Genomic DNA, 15369 nt, shown 5'->3' with positions numbered 1-15369 from the left:
ACTAGCACTGTTTGATGCTGGTGAGAACTTTTCACAACCCTTATGTTTTCATTCAAGTTTAAAGCCATCCTTTGATCTATCTGTTTTGCTTACTGAATTTGCAGCATTTTGCTGCTTTTTGAAGCCACTGAAAAGTCAGCATTACTAATTGAGGTTCTGTTTCCTCTGTGTTTTGTCTGAAAGTCCCTAGAACATACCGTACAGACATCTTTGAAGCCAAGGACAGGAGTTTTATCTACTCCACCATCAAGCAAAAATATTCCTCCTAATGCCCCTTGAACATGCACCTTGTCTGAAGATGAAAAAAAACCTGAAGGTCTATATTCCTACTGGGTGAAATTAACCCCTAGGCAGAGCCAGCCCCCCCCCCCCCCGCCATCAATTCATGAATTAAATCCCATACAAACTCTCAAAATAGGGTTTCAGTGGTGCATATGTCTAGTGTGGGCCCTCTACACAGGGAAGAATTTCACCCACGGAGAGTAACAGGGAGAGAGAGAAGTTGTGTGCTAAATGGGCTTGATTCAGACACTGTCATGGGAAGATGAAAAGCCCCTCTCTCTGCATATGTTACTGTTCTCAAGTCCAGGTTCATACTTAAATATATGAGCCAACCCTTTATAACCTTGTGCATTAATGTGATCTGCCATCTTAGACCATTATCAAACACAGGTCAGCCACAACACTGTTTAAAGAATATAAAAGGCTTCAATCTACTCTTCTGCCAAAGTCCTAGAGAGGCATGGCCCATCACAAGCTCACATTTTAAACTGCATCCAGTTATGCAATTTTTATCTAGTTAACAACTTCATTTTGTTGCTTATTATTGGTATGTGCAACGCCATGCACAATGGGGCCCCATGCCCCAAATGAGGCCCCTAGGTGCTACCACAATATAAATAATAGATAATAAATGCATTTAGTCCAGAACAAATATACAGCAGAGAAACTTAACTTTTTCTTCACTCTCTCAATAAATCATTTAAATAACTAATGAGTGAATCTTTGGAAAACTGACTTGCGGAAAACAGCAGGGTTTATTTCAGTCTGTCAAGGAAAGCTCCCAATATTAAAAGTTTACATGAAACACAGCAATTGTTTAATATCACTCAGAACTACTACAGTTTAACAACTGAAGTGAAACAGAGAAACTAACACTGTAAAGCATCACTATACAACCAGTTAAGTGAAGTCAAGTTAGGAAGTGAAGAGAAAAATACAGTATCCATTTGAAATTTACAAATGTAACAAGAATTCCAGGGTTTACTCCCCTTCTCTTGGTCTCCATAGGAACTTTAATGGCCAAAGATGTTCTAGACCTCAAGGTGATGGCACCTCTTCTAGCAGAGTGTTTCCTAAAGCAATGGTTCAGGATTGACTTAAAGGAATAAATGTCACCTACTGATTCCCCATACTTCCTGGTGCACCCTGAGTTTTCTTCTGAAGTTTTCCATCTAGCCCAACTTTCCTTACAAGATTTAGCTATTTTGAAGATTTCTGAAGTAAAATTCCATTCATTAACCAGTGATGAAAAAGAAAAAGGAATATCTTTTAACGAAGGATGGCTTCTTTTATTAAGGTAACACACAACTTCTGGAAACTTTAGGTTAAAGGTAAAGATCATTGAGCTTTTAAGGAAGTCATCTACTGTACCTTTTTTTGCACGATGCCATATTTTAGCTGTGGTATACTATTAAATGTAAAGTTCTGTATTTTCCATTCTTCACTGAAGCAACAAAGGCTTGAGCCAAACAAAAGATTTTTTATTTCCTACAAAAAAAAAGAAAAAGGGAAAAAAGCTCTCATTTTAAAAACAAATCCAATAGGTATATTTTCTTTCCATAATTTATAAGAATGGAGGCATGTGGCAGGATAATTACTAACTCTATATAACCACCCTTTTAATTTTTGTTTTATAAATACTGTAAATAGCAGGGCAATTCCACTGAAAAGGAGTCATTTTTTCCTTTTCCTGCAATGTTCCTTCAACACATAATGCTATGTGTTGCTCAGCATTATGAGCTTTTTTCTGTAGATCATTGGATAAACGGTGCTTCTTGAAATGTTCACAGAAGACAGCCTCAAACTTAACTACGAGAGGAATAATATGTACTACTGGTTAAAAAAAAAAGATTATCGCTATGGTCTTCTATTGAAGAGTTTTCAATTTCCCACATCCCAATAAAAGATATCATCCAATGGGATAAAATATAAGCTGTGAAAGAATTACCTTAGCTGGCACAGTATGTAGAATAGACAATCTGTTTCACCTACCAAAGGTGGTGGTCTGAGACCGATGTTGTTCAAAATTTTGAATAACACTTGTCTTGGGACATGTAACAAACTGTCAAATTCAGATACTAGCCCCAACCAAATTTGGACTGTTGACCCCAATCAGGAGCAGCTTCACTGAAGTCAATGAATGAATGCATCTGATGAAGTGAGCTGTAGCTCACGAAAGCTTATGCTCAAATAAATTGGTTAGTCTCTAAGGTGCCACAAGTACTCCTTTTCTTTATGCTAGTGTAAATGGATGTAAGTAAGAATCAGACTCCTTCAGTGTTTGGATACTTATTCAGACTGCTTTGGTCTAGGAATCAGGTTGGGAATCGTTCTCATGAGATTTGTAGTGCTTTTTAGCTCTGGCTGAGTGGGAAGTACAGTACTATAAGAATAGCCCTTCACATGGTTTTTAGATACTTCTGCTTCTGCCCAAAATAAAAGAGATAAAGATGCATGAGAAAATGGAGGGAGCACTAGGGAATAAAATGAATCAAATTACTCTAAACCTCATGAAAGGTTTGGTTTGGAGGATAGGTAAACACGTAAATTTGTTTCTGTTAGAGAGAGAGAGATGAAGGTACAGAATAACTCTTATTTTATTCAAACCAGTTTGTCTGCAACTAGTGATAACCCAGGTGTGCTAATGAGCAAGTCTACATTTTTCCACTCATAAAGATACAATACCAACACACCAAGGGCCTGATTTACCTTGAACTAAAGTCAATCAATTGGGAGTCTTTCCACTGACTTCAGTGACATTGGATTAGGCCCCAAGTGAAATGGGGAAAATAAATTCTTATTTTGTACTTGTTTGTGAGGTTTCTCAGCTGCAAACATATTCTATGAAATAATAACAATACATTGCACCTGTATAGTGCACTTCATCCAAGGATCTTGAAGCACTCTACAAAAAATAACTGATGGATGAAGCCTTACAATATAACTGTGAGGAAGGAAAATACAATTATTACCATTTTACAAATACATAAAATGAAGGATGGAGGAGTGTGAGTTGCCCAAGGTCACATAGAAGTCAGTGGAATATCAATAAGAGACCCCAGTAGTCCTCCTTCCCCATTCTAACCCCCCCCTTAAAATACCACTTTTGAAATAACTGATTAAAAATTAGAACAAGTCAAAGAAGCACAGTTGACTGGAACCATTAATAAAGGAATGTAAAAATACAATTTTAATGATAATTAGGATTTACTGGATTATGAATCTCAGATGCACTAAATGTAAAAAACAAAACCTATTGTAGCTTTGGCTTACTCAATAAAAATAACAGGTTTTAATGCATCATTTTGTGTTTATCATCATACATGTGTCTTACTTTTGCTAGGGAAATATCAATTGCCTTTGATACTATTTCAAGTGTATACAGCGTTGAAAGTTCTGGGATCCTACTAACTTCCCCAGTGGTTGCTTCATCATCGAAATCAACTGAAAGAGAAGAAACCTTGTAATATGCAGAATGTTGTCTGGTAAACCAAATTCTGCCCTCCAATACCACCAAGTAACCCACTGCTAGTGGTTGATCATAATGACAGATGCAACTTTAATACCTCTGATCTTTAAAAAGTTACGAGTACGGTGCCACTCTGAAAAGTAATGATACAAATTAGATCATGAGAGCCACTGTTTCTTATGCCCCAATAATTTAGTATTAAATTTGTTCAAAGGTCAATTAAATGAAAGCGGTTTATTTGTTTGTTTAAATTTCCTAAGTGCTAGTTGCACTTTTTTGGCCTGGCATCTAAAAGTTAAACTGGGATTGAAGCAAGCACACAATCTTATCTAGGAAATTAAAACACAACTGTCTGCACCCTGAATCAACTAAGACTTGATCAAAAACAGACCATTATGCACATTGCTGTTAAGTTTTATTTGCTGTGAAAAATATGAGAGACAGACCAAAGCGAAGCATGACATGACATACCTAGTTCTAGGACATTTTTCATCTGGTCACTTTTATTGGATATGGATGATGGAGTCTTTCTAAATTAAAATGAATTAAAGAACAAATTACCAAAGGTTCACATTTAATGAAAAAGCAATATAGAAGATTAAGTTAAACAATGTATAAACCACCATACCTTATTAGGGCAAAATCAAATTTTTCACAGAAGTATATGGCATTCTATATAGTATATAGACAATCACTAAAGCCAGAATAGCAGTCTGCACATTGCAACATAATGCAATCAGTTTGTATCACTAAATGTAACTCCCCTGTGGATCAGATCCTGCAAGTTCATATGCATGGGCAGGACTACACCCTCATGGAATCTCAACTGACGTCTGTGGTGCTCTGCATGAGTACAATCTTTGGGTGCCCACAACTCAGCTTGCAGGATTGGGACCCATGGAGTGAAATTCACTCCTGCATGAGGCCTATGGACCACTTAAATCCAACTTAAATCCTTAAAATAAAATTTCAGTGGGATATAAATTGTGCTGGCTCACATACTGGCCTTGTTTGTGTCATCAACAAGTTAAATGTTTATAGAAATAAGTAAATGATGATCAAAGCTAATTTTTTCAAACTTGGCTGTGAAGTTAGACTCCTAAATATCAGTCGGATTTTCAGAGGTAGCACAGGCTTGTTGCTCCCACTGAATTCACACCAAAGGGTATACAGTCCGAGGAAAAGTTTCCTACTGTCGCTGTTAAAGAGGATTATTTTTTTTTCAAAATAATAACACTGAACCATTTTTCATCCGTCTTTTGTTTGGAACTGTGTTGCAAATGACAGTCCTTTCAAAAACTGTATGGAATCACTTCCTCAGAAACACTCTTTCTATGCACATTATTATTATGGCAACAGTTGCAGCCATATCACATATTTTCCATTAACTTAATTTCCTTTTTTCACTATGTGAAAGAAGATGAATGAAAGCAGAACACACATGCACACCACACTCAGGACTTTTCCAGTCTGAAAACCTTCTGGCACCTTTTTCCTTTACAAGCCTTTCTAGAACTTAAAAGTAGGAACTACCATGCTGTTTTTCTTCACAAAAGCATTAAGGGATTGATTCAACTAAATCTGGCAGCACGCAGAGTCACAACAAACAGACACTCTACAGCAGGAAATGAATCACCCATATTACTAGTAAGTCAAAGTAAAATAATTAATGTTCATGAGATCAGTCCTGAGATCTAAGTATGTGGGTTGAGAGCAAATATGCATAGCAACATACTAAAAGATTCTGAGCTACAGTGGAAAATAGCAGTACTTTTTACTACAGTGTATTTTAAAATACAGTTAGTAGTAGTGGTGGTATTTATTATGCATTAGAAGTGATAATCATGGACCAGAACCCCACTGTGCTGGGTGCTCTATAGAAACAGAACAAAACCACAGACCCTGTCCCAGTGAGATTACAATCAAAGGATAAGATGAGAGACCTCAGATGGATGCAGCGGGACAGGGGAGCACAAGGACACAATGAAACAGTCTTGGTTAGCATGATGGGCAACGGTCTCAGCACACCAGCGGACTAACCACTGTCAAGTAAATTACAGTACATTCTAACAGATCTTACTAATATTGGTTTCCATCATTCTTTTCAGTTTATTTTTTTCTGCGTTACTTGCTAATATTTTCATACTTACTGGTCAGGTGGAGGGTCCCAATAAAATCAGTGTTTACGCACAGAATGTGTTTCAACGGAATACTGAAGTCACTGAACCACGCTTACAGCAATAACATGCTTTTTTATTTTTATTTCTGAGATTGCAACTATTCCACCTGGCTTCCTAGCAAGAATGTTTTTCCTTCCAAGGTCAAGCCCTTTGGGTCCAGTCTTACACATACAGTACCTCTGAAAGCTGAGATCACAATACAGATAGGGTTTGGATATAAAGGAAAGTTACAAAAAGTGTCATTTGGTGTACTTTTTGGTGAGCAAGTCATTGTTCCTATCTACATCAGCATTGTTTACACTTAAAAGAGTGTGTGTGTGTCACCAAAATAAGCCACTCAACCCCGTTTACATTACATTGCACTTCACCATGTCCCAGGTCGAAGATTTGATCATGAATTGAGCCACAAAGGTAACAGGATATATTACAGAGATTACAGACTAGGATTATTGGAGATGATGACTGCCAAATGCTGCCAATGGCAGTCTGAAATGGAAGGATAGGGTTTACTGGTCATGTTCTATCCCCCTTTAGAAGGAGCCTATCATGCATTCTTGCATCAGCATTTACATTCTATCTCTCTCTATATATAGTTTTTATGGGCTCTACAACCATAGTATCTGTGCTCCACACAAACATTAATAAATTTATCCTCTTTAAAATACTCTAAAGGTATGGAAGTATTATTATCCCTATTTTTATAGATGGGAAACTGAAACACAGAAGAGTTAAGTGACTTGCCCAAGGCCACACAAGGTGTGTGTGGCAGAACTAGAAATTGAACCCAGATCTCCATCCATGGTCTTAACTACAAGACCATCCTTCCATCTGGGCTCTTATAATGTGCCCAATCACCTTAGTATCTGACTGCCTTTTGAAACAGAAAGGACTAGAAACAGGTTAAATTAATATTCTGACTCTTTCCTCTCCCAAACTCCTCTTCTCCCAAAAAATCCCCAACCTGAAAGCAATTGCAAATGAAAAAATACATAGACCCACCACTGAAAGAACTGAAAGAAAGTCTAAATGGATGATCTCAGAGAACTTCCAAGGCGTATATCACTGGGGAAAGCACCAAAAGCACAGATCCACGTAGGATGTTTTCCTGCACAGAAGGGTATTTTTGCAGGTGGAGATTATTTGTGAGCTCCCTTCTTAAGTTACTTGAAACTTCGTCAGAACTTTTACTGTTATTTCCACTTCAACAGATGGCCACTATTCCAGGAACATTTATTGTGCATATAATATCATACAATTAAAGCGCTTTGCAAGGAGGAAGTCATCCGTCATGTCAGAAAAATGAGGCAGGAAGAAAATATGTATTATAAATATACCATACTGTACTTTCTCCAAATATTTGAACATTCCTATCTCATCTCCATGCATAGAAAACGTTGTTTACATAGGATAACCAAACTCAGAGAAAGTTCTTCCCTCTGCACAATAAGGCATGTGTCCTCTATGGTTTCCTATTTATATTAACCTATGCTGGAGGTCAAAGAAACAAACGTGCTTATAAAATAAGCAATGGTCACCAGCTAGTTCAGAATAACTAACTGTGTTGGAAAACCATAGTTTCCTTGTCAATTTAACGCATTCTGCAGCTCTTGCACGGTACTTACATCTTGCCTCTGAAATAACGTAGAGATTCAGAAGAATTCCTACAGGTTCTGAAACAATCCTAGGGTTGTATACTGTTCTGTTGCTGTACACACAGTACAATAGAAGTATACAGCCCTCATTCCATTCTTGTGATACTGGAGACTGGAGCCCATAGAGCTAGCTTGCCTTTATTATATTCACTGCCTTGCCGTCATTATATTTATCTGTTTTCGTTATATTCAGCTATAACGCAAGAAACTTAAAAAGAACAAGAGTACTTGTGGCACCTTAGAGACTAACAAATTTATTTGAGCATAAGCTTTCGTGGGCTAAAGCCCACTTCATCGGATGCATAGAATGGAACATATAGTAAGAAGATATCTATATACATACATACAATACCCTGTAAGACATTAGATGAAATGTGAGTTAGCATAAGTGTTGTTAAATAGGCCATAACCCATGGCATAGATCAACTGTTACCTTTAGATTTTAGGAACTAGGGAGACCTTGCTCAATAGTAGGAAGTAGAATGTTCCAGTAAGTGCCACCACAAGGAACATAGAAGTAATAACCCAACATCTGCTTAAGCAAGGGGTGATGGGTATGATCATGAGTTGACATGGTAGTACATGTAGCAATATACTAACCGATGAAGTGAGCTGTAGCTCACGAAAGCTCATGCTCAAATAAATTGGTTAGTCTCTAAGGTGCCACAAGTACTCCTTTTCTTTCAGCATTAGTAGGATGAGAAAATACAAATAAGGAAAAGGGGAGAACCTCTTACTGAGTATGCATTAGATATAGTGGTGTCAGCGCAATATATCATAAAAGTCGCATCCCAGCCTGACGCGGTAGAAGAGAGAGAGAAATGTGGCCCTTGGAAGGAACCAGAATGATGGCCACTCGTGATGAGGAGGAAGGTGATGAGGAGGAGGAAGATAATGGCTAACATTTCAGGTCATCCTGCAAGGCATGGTGTGAGTATATGGATGTGTAGAGGTACATTCTATAGTCTCTCTATCTACCTTATTGAGTTAGAGTGCTTGTGACCTTGCTAAAAGTATTAATAAAATATTTGGAAATACAGAAGAGTTCCTATAGTGTGAGTGTTGCAACTGTGCACATTGGGGTTCCCAACTATCTAGTAATTTTATAAAACTGGGTCTGATCTTGGGACAAGAACCTGTCACCCCTCAAAGGGATAACTGGAAATTCTTAAGTAATCAATACAATTATATATTCAATATTATATTATTACATTGGGCTAGAAGACATTCCAGAGGACTGGGAAAAAAACTAATGTATTTTGTGCCAATATTTTTAAAAGGTAAATGGGATGACCCATGTATATATAGGCTGGTGAGAGTGACATTGATTCTGGGAAAAATCATGGAAAGACTTATACAGGATGCAATCAGTAAAGAGCTAAAGGGTGGCAGCATAATTAATGCCAGTCAATATGGTTTTATGGAAAACAAGTCTGGTCAGATAAACTCAATATAGTTTTTTTATGAAATTGCAAGTTTTGGTGACAATGATAACTCTGTTAACATAATATACTTCTGAAAATCATCGGATTGAGTATAGCATGAAATTCTGATTCAAAATTAGCACCATACAAAATCATCATAGCACAGGTTAAATTGATTAAAACAGGCTAACTGATAAATCTCAAAAGTAATTGTAAATGGGGAGTCATCATCTAATGGGGCATTTCTAGTGGTATACCACAGGGATCTGTTCTTGATCCAACGTAAAGCAATATCGTTATCAATGATTTAGAAGAAAACTAAATAACTGTTGGCAAAGTTTTCAGATGACACAAAAATTCGAGAAGTGGTAAATAATGATGACAGGTCAGTTCTATTGAGCAATATGGATTGCACGGTATGCCAGGCTTTCTTGAATAACGTGTTTTAATGCAGATAACTAATTACAATTTGTAACAATAGCATTTTATCAACCAGGCAAGGTACTAACAAGCTTCAACAGGACTTTATTTTCAAAGTGGAAACCTCTTTACCAAGCTGCTGCTGCACCCTCTGTCTCTCTCCCAGCCTCTCAACTCCTCCCCCCTCCTTCCTGTCTCCTGTCCTTTCAGACTCTCAACAGCCAGTGCTCCCAATTCTAATAATTACAAGCAGCGTCTAAACACCACATTCCCTCCTCTCTTAAGAAACTTTTCCAATTAAAATAAACATTATTGTTCTAGCCACAGGAACAAATATGAAACAAGACACTATACTGTTGGCAGAAATATTACACTGAAAACACTGTAGATACTATATAACATAGTCTCTAGTCCAGACAGGTGGTCGTCTGGGTCTGACAGGCCGTCTCTCAAGCCCCGGTTCCAGTGCAATGTCTTGTTGTGTTGGTACTACGGTGAAATCATCCAATGCAGACTGGGTGTTGGCATAATCTCCTCTTGGTGCATAGGCAGGTGCAAGATAAGAAGCATTCAATACCCGCCCATCAGAAAATCGATAGGCGTAAGGTCCCTTCTTCTCTATGATTTTAAGAGGAGCTGTGAATTTATGGTCCCCTTTGTGTAAAATTCCAGGTTTTCATATTCTAACGAAGGAACCACACTCAAACTTTGGTTCCTTAGCACCCCGACGCTTGTCTGTGAAAGCTTTAGATTTTGCTTGGTTCTGTTCAACTGTTTTTCTCACATCATCCTCGTTTAGGGCATTAGGTCGTGCCTTTAACAATCCAGCAATATTCAGTTTAGTATTCATCTGTTTCCCATGCACTCTGCGGGTGATCTTTGCATTGTGGCATGTCGTGTAGCCCAGTATGCTTGCAACAACTCAGTAGTGAAGGGTATCCACAATTGCCCTTCCAGTTTAGCCGTTTGCAAACTCTCTTTCAAACTTCTGTTAAACCATTCGATTTCCCCATTGGCTTGAGGGTAATATAGGGATGACCTTCTGTGTAAAATGTTCCTCTCTGCTAGAAAAGTTTCAAACTCCAGGGAAGTAAATTGACTACCATTATCTGAAACCAGTTCTTTGGGGTTACCTTCCCTGCTAAAAACTGAAGAGAGGAACTTAATTACTGTAGCAGAAGAGATTTGCCATGTAAACGCTACCTCAGGCCATTTACTGAAATAGTCTATTAAAGTGATGGCATAACGACAGTCAATTGGAGCAGTATCAAAGGGTCCTACAATGTCAATCACCACTTTTTCCCATGCAGATTCAGGAAGAGGAACAGGCTGTAATGGAGGGGTACATGTCACTGCTGTCTTATCATGCATTTGGCAAGTGACACCGGATTTTATAAGTGCTTCAGTTTGAGAGTCCATCCCTGGCCACCAATACAGATCCCGTAGTCTTTGTTTGGTTTGGACAATTCCTTGATGAGTATTGTGTGCCAGGTGTATGAGTTTTGACTGTAATTCTTCTGGCACAAGGAGCCGGTGTGTACCTCGTAGCACACAGCCATCAAACAAAGAAAGTTCATCCCAAACTCTAAAATAAGGCAGCAAAACTGGGTCAAGGTTTTTAGGGTGACTGGGCCATCTCTTTGTCAGAAATTCCCATAGTTTTTGTTGAATTGGACACGCTGAACAAGCAGCTTGAAATTGTTCTCTTGTAACTGCAGTAAGAGTGCTTGTAATAAGCTCAACCACTACATCCTCATCCTCCGGTGGACCATCTGGTGAAGGCAAAGGCAGGCAAGAAAGGCAATCAGTGACCACATTTTGGTTTTCAGGCTTATATTCCAGTTCATAATTGAAAGAGAGCAGTCTTGCAGACCATCGAGCAATACGGTATCCTGCTCTTCCCAGTCCTTTCGTGGTGAGCAACGTCGTCAAAGGGCTGTGGTCTGTGCGCAACTTGAACTTGCGGCCCCACAGGTAAGTTTGTCATTTTTTCAGTAGCCCAGACACAAGCAAGTGTTTCTTTTTTGACTGTAGAATATTTTCTCTCAGCATTACTTAGTATCCTTGAAGTCCTCTCTGTGTTGTCCTCATGCAGTTGTGTGAGAACAACCCCAAGTCCATAGTCAGAAGCATCAGTAGTTACAATTGTGGGCAATGCAGGACTGAATAGTGCAAGTACTGGACTATGTACAAGCAAGTCTTTCACCGTTTCAAAACTAGTTTGTGCATCCGTTGTCCACACTAAGGTTGAACTTCTCCATAGTAATTCCCGTAACGGTTCAATGACAGAAACATAATTGGGAATGAATTTTGCATACCAGGAGGTAAGACCCAAGAAGGAATGTAAGGTTTGCAAATCTGGAGGATGAGCATTTGAAATTGCCAGGATATGATCTGGATCAGGTTTTAGTCCAACCTGTGAAATTGTATGCCCCAGAAAGGAGAGTTCCATTTGTCTACATTTGCATTTGGACCTATTGAGCTGGAGGCTTGCTGTGCCGATGCAGTTTAGTGCAGACTGCAGGTTATTGTCATGCTCCTCAGAAGTATTTCCAAACATGATAATATCATCCAGATAGCACTGAACTCCATGATGATTCTTCAGAATCAGTGACATCATTTTTTGAAAGGCACTTGGGGCAGATGCGAGACTGTATGGAACACGTTTAAAACGAAATAGTCCCTCGTGTAATAAATGCTGTGAGGTCTCTGCTATCTTCATGCAACATAACCTGGTGGTATGCGCTCTGCAAATCAAGAGTAAAAGACATCTTTGCTCCACGGAGTTCTGCAAATACTTCTTCTATGTGAGGAAGAGGATGGCTGTCAATCACAATAGCTTTATTTGGCTCTCTTAAGTCCACACAAAGGTGAATGCCTCCACCCTTCTTCTGTGTCACTACTATAGGTGAAACCCATTCCGAGGAGTTGATCTCTTCAATAATGTCCTTTTGAACAAGTTTTCTGAGTTCCTCTGAAACAGCTTCCCTGACTGAAAATGGTAAGCGCCGTAACTTCTGTCGTACAGGCATCACATTATTCCGCATTTTAACTTTATGCAGAAACCCATAAGCACAGCCGAGTTTCTCCTCAACCTGGTGTTGGGTCCCAGCTGAAACTGGTGTGCGTACCACAAGAGTGCTTTGCTGAGGAAGATCAATTTGTCCATTAACTACCCTGAGATTTAAATCTCTGCCAAGGATAGGAGTGCCTTTGTGGACAACGTAGAACTCTGCAGTTACACAGCAATCACCAAAAGTAACTATTACTGGCAGGCAACCATTTACTGGAATATGGTTTTTCAAATAGCATACCAAGTGAAGTTTGGGTTCAGTAAGAGGTACATCTTTAAAGTAACGCAGATAGATGGAATCAGGTAGTACAGATACTGCTGAGCCAGTGTCCAGCATTAGCTGAATAGAGTGTGGTTTGCCTGAGGGTATGGCGGAAACGTTTACAGTGCACTTTACCTGTTCTGGAATATGTGCAGTAGTGATTTTGTCCACGCTCAGCACAGTAACATCTGGTATTGTAACTGCATGGACCTGTTGATTGAACTGGCTACTGTGACATACTTTGGCAAAATGTCCAATCTTTTTGCAATGATTGCACTGAGCTACTTTTGCCGGAAATCCTGTGTAGCTTGCAAGGTGTTGTGGGGATCAACAGCGAAAGCATGCTTTTACCGTATTTTGAATTTGCTGATTCAGTAGTTTTTCATTAGTTTTCCTCTTGCAATTGTGTGTCTGCAGTGGTAGTGAACTTTTCTGCAAAGGAGTCACAGCCTGGACTGTGCCTCTTGTAACCATGCTCATTATTTTGGCTTCAGCTGTAGCTGACTCAATCTGAGAAGCAATGGTTATTGCTTTTTCTATTGTAAGTTGTGGTTCTACAAGTAAGCATTCTCTTCCATGAAGCATGGTTGTTTTCTCAATGAGCTGGTCTCTAATCATCTCATCTGCCATATTCCCAAAATCACAAATTACAATCAGACTCCTTAGGGAAGCGATATACTGCATTATAGTTTCCCCTGCTTTCTGCTCACGCTGGCGAAATCTGTAGCGATTAGCTATTTCATTCACTTTTGGCACAAAAAAATTCTTTATTATCATCTGCAAGGGGAAAAGTGTGAAATATAAGCTGCCCTTCTGCTCCAAGGCAGTGGATTAGCAGAGAACACTTTCTTACTTCAGAAATCTCTGTAGCACTGATTGCAAGCAGATAAGTCTCAAACATATGGATCCAGGTAGTAAAAGCAATTGGAGGCTCACCTGGGCTTTGCAGAAAGGGTGCAGGTGGGTTCAGAGGCAGAAGACTCATCCTCGTCGCCAAAATGTTGTATCAACCAGGCAAGGTACTAATAAGCTTCAACAGGACTTTATTTTCAAAGTGGAAACCTCTTTACCAAGCTGCTGCTGCACCCTCTGTTCTCTCTCCCAGCCTCTCAACTCCTCCCCCTTCTTCCTGTTTCCTGTCCTTTCAGACTCCCAACAGCCAATGCTCCCAATTCTAATAATTACAAGCAACATCTAAACACCACAAATAGTACAATAAATAACTACAGTTATCACTGGATATGGACAAGGAGCTAACATGCTGAAGGTGCAGTTCAGTTATAGATTCTACTCCTAATAAAGAATTCCAAATTAAAACTTCCACACTGGAACTCCCTCGCATCCCAACACCACATATAGTAGCCTGAGCTGCAATGCTCACACTGCTGCTTTTAGCAAGCCGATTGAGCCCTGCTAGCACAAGCCTGTCTACCTAGGCTGGGAAGCTTGCTTCCAGTTGCCGTGCAGACATATCCTAAGACACTCAAACAATGGCGGTAGCGACCAACAGAAGAGCTAAGGGAGGTAAACTGCTTTACATTAAATAAAGGCACATTCAAGATACTGTCCATTGTACATGTGGCAATGACAACCCTAAATAATGGGTTCCCAGCATTTAACAGTCACATGAGTCTTCTCAGTGTGGGCGGTTTAAGAACTCTCTCCTTTGCTTGTCTAGGAGAAAGTAGCCACTCCTTCAGTTTTTGACCTTCATTTGTTTTTAAGGATGTGGAAAGTGTCTGGCCTGACATTTCCTGTGAGAAACCTTAGGACTTTCAACACTCCCAGACAATCTAACCTAACAGTTTCTAGCCAAATGAAGTCTCTTCCTGAAAAGTAATGTCCAACCTGAAATAGGAACATGAAGAGAGCTTACACTGAATACCGAATTCAGAGTAGCAGCAGTGTTAGTCTGTATTCGCAAAAAGAAAAGGAGTACTTGTGGCACCTTAGAGACTAACCAATTTATTTGAACATAAGCTTTCGTGAGCTACAGCTCACTTCTTCGGATGCATTCAGTGGAAAATACAGTGGGGAGATTTATATACACACTGAACATGAAAAAATGGGTGTTATCATACACACTGTAAGGAGAGTGATCACTTAAGATGAGCTATTACCAGCAGGAGAGCAGGCGGGGCAGGGGAGGAGAAAACCTTACTTTGTGTAATGACCCACCCACTCCCAGTCTCTATTCAAGCCTAAGTTAATCGTATCCAGTTTGCAAATTAATTCCAATTCAGCAGTCTCTCGTTGGAGTCTGTTTCTGAAGACTTTTTGTTGAAGAATTGTCACTTTTAGGTCTCTAATCAAGTGACCAGAGAGATTGAAGTGTTCTCCGACTGGTTTTTGAATGTTATAATTCTTGACATCTGATTTGTGTCCATTTATTCTTTTACGTAGAGACTGTCCAGTTTGACCAATGTACATGGCAGAGGGGCATTGCTGGCACATGATGGCATATATCACATTGGTAGATGTGCAGGTGAACAAGCCTCTGATAGTGTGGCTGATGTGATTAGGCCCTATGATGGTGTCCCCTGAACAGATATGTGGGCACAGTTGGCAACAGGCTTTGTTGTAAGGATAGGTTCCTGGGTTAGTGGT

General features: G+C 39.4%; 1 protein-coding gene across 2 annotated transcripts in view; it reads right to left on the bottom strand.

Moving 5' to 3' along the window:
- Positions 1-15369, bottom strand: part of MINDY4 (MINDY lysine 48 deubiquitinase 4) — a 95315-nt gene that overhangs the window by 48402 nt on the left and 31544 nt on the right. For both annotated transcript variants that reach the window (XM_048837450.2, XM_048837449.2), the window contains exons 7-9: positions 4223-4281; positions 3617-3726; positions 1654-1770 (exon numbers count right to left, since the gene is read on the bottom strand). In XM_048837450.2, the coding sequence (XP_048693407.2) occupies positions 1654-1770; positions 3617-3726; positions 4223-4281 (286 nt within the window). The remainder of the gene's footprint in view (positions 1-1653; positions 1771-3616; positions 3727-4222; positions 4282-15369) is intronic.

The sequence above is a fragment of the Caretta caretta genome, chromosome 2 (genome assembly GCF_965140235.1).
Source record: "Caretta caretta isolate rCarCar2 chromosome 2, rCarCar1.hap1, whole genome shotgun sequence".
Taxonomy (NCBI): Eukaryota; Metazoa; Chordata; order Testudines; family Cheloniidae; genus Caretta; species Caretta caretta.
This window is presented reverse-complemented; position numbering and strand designations above follow the sequence as displayed.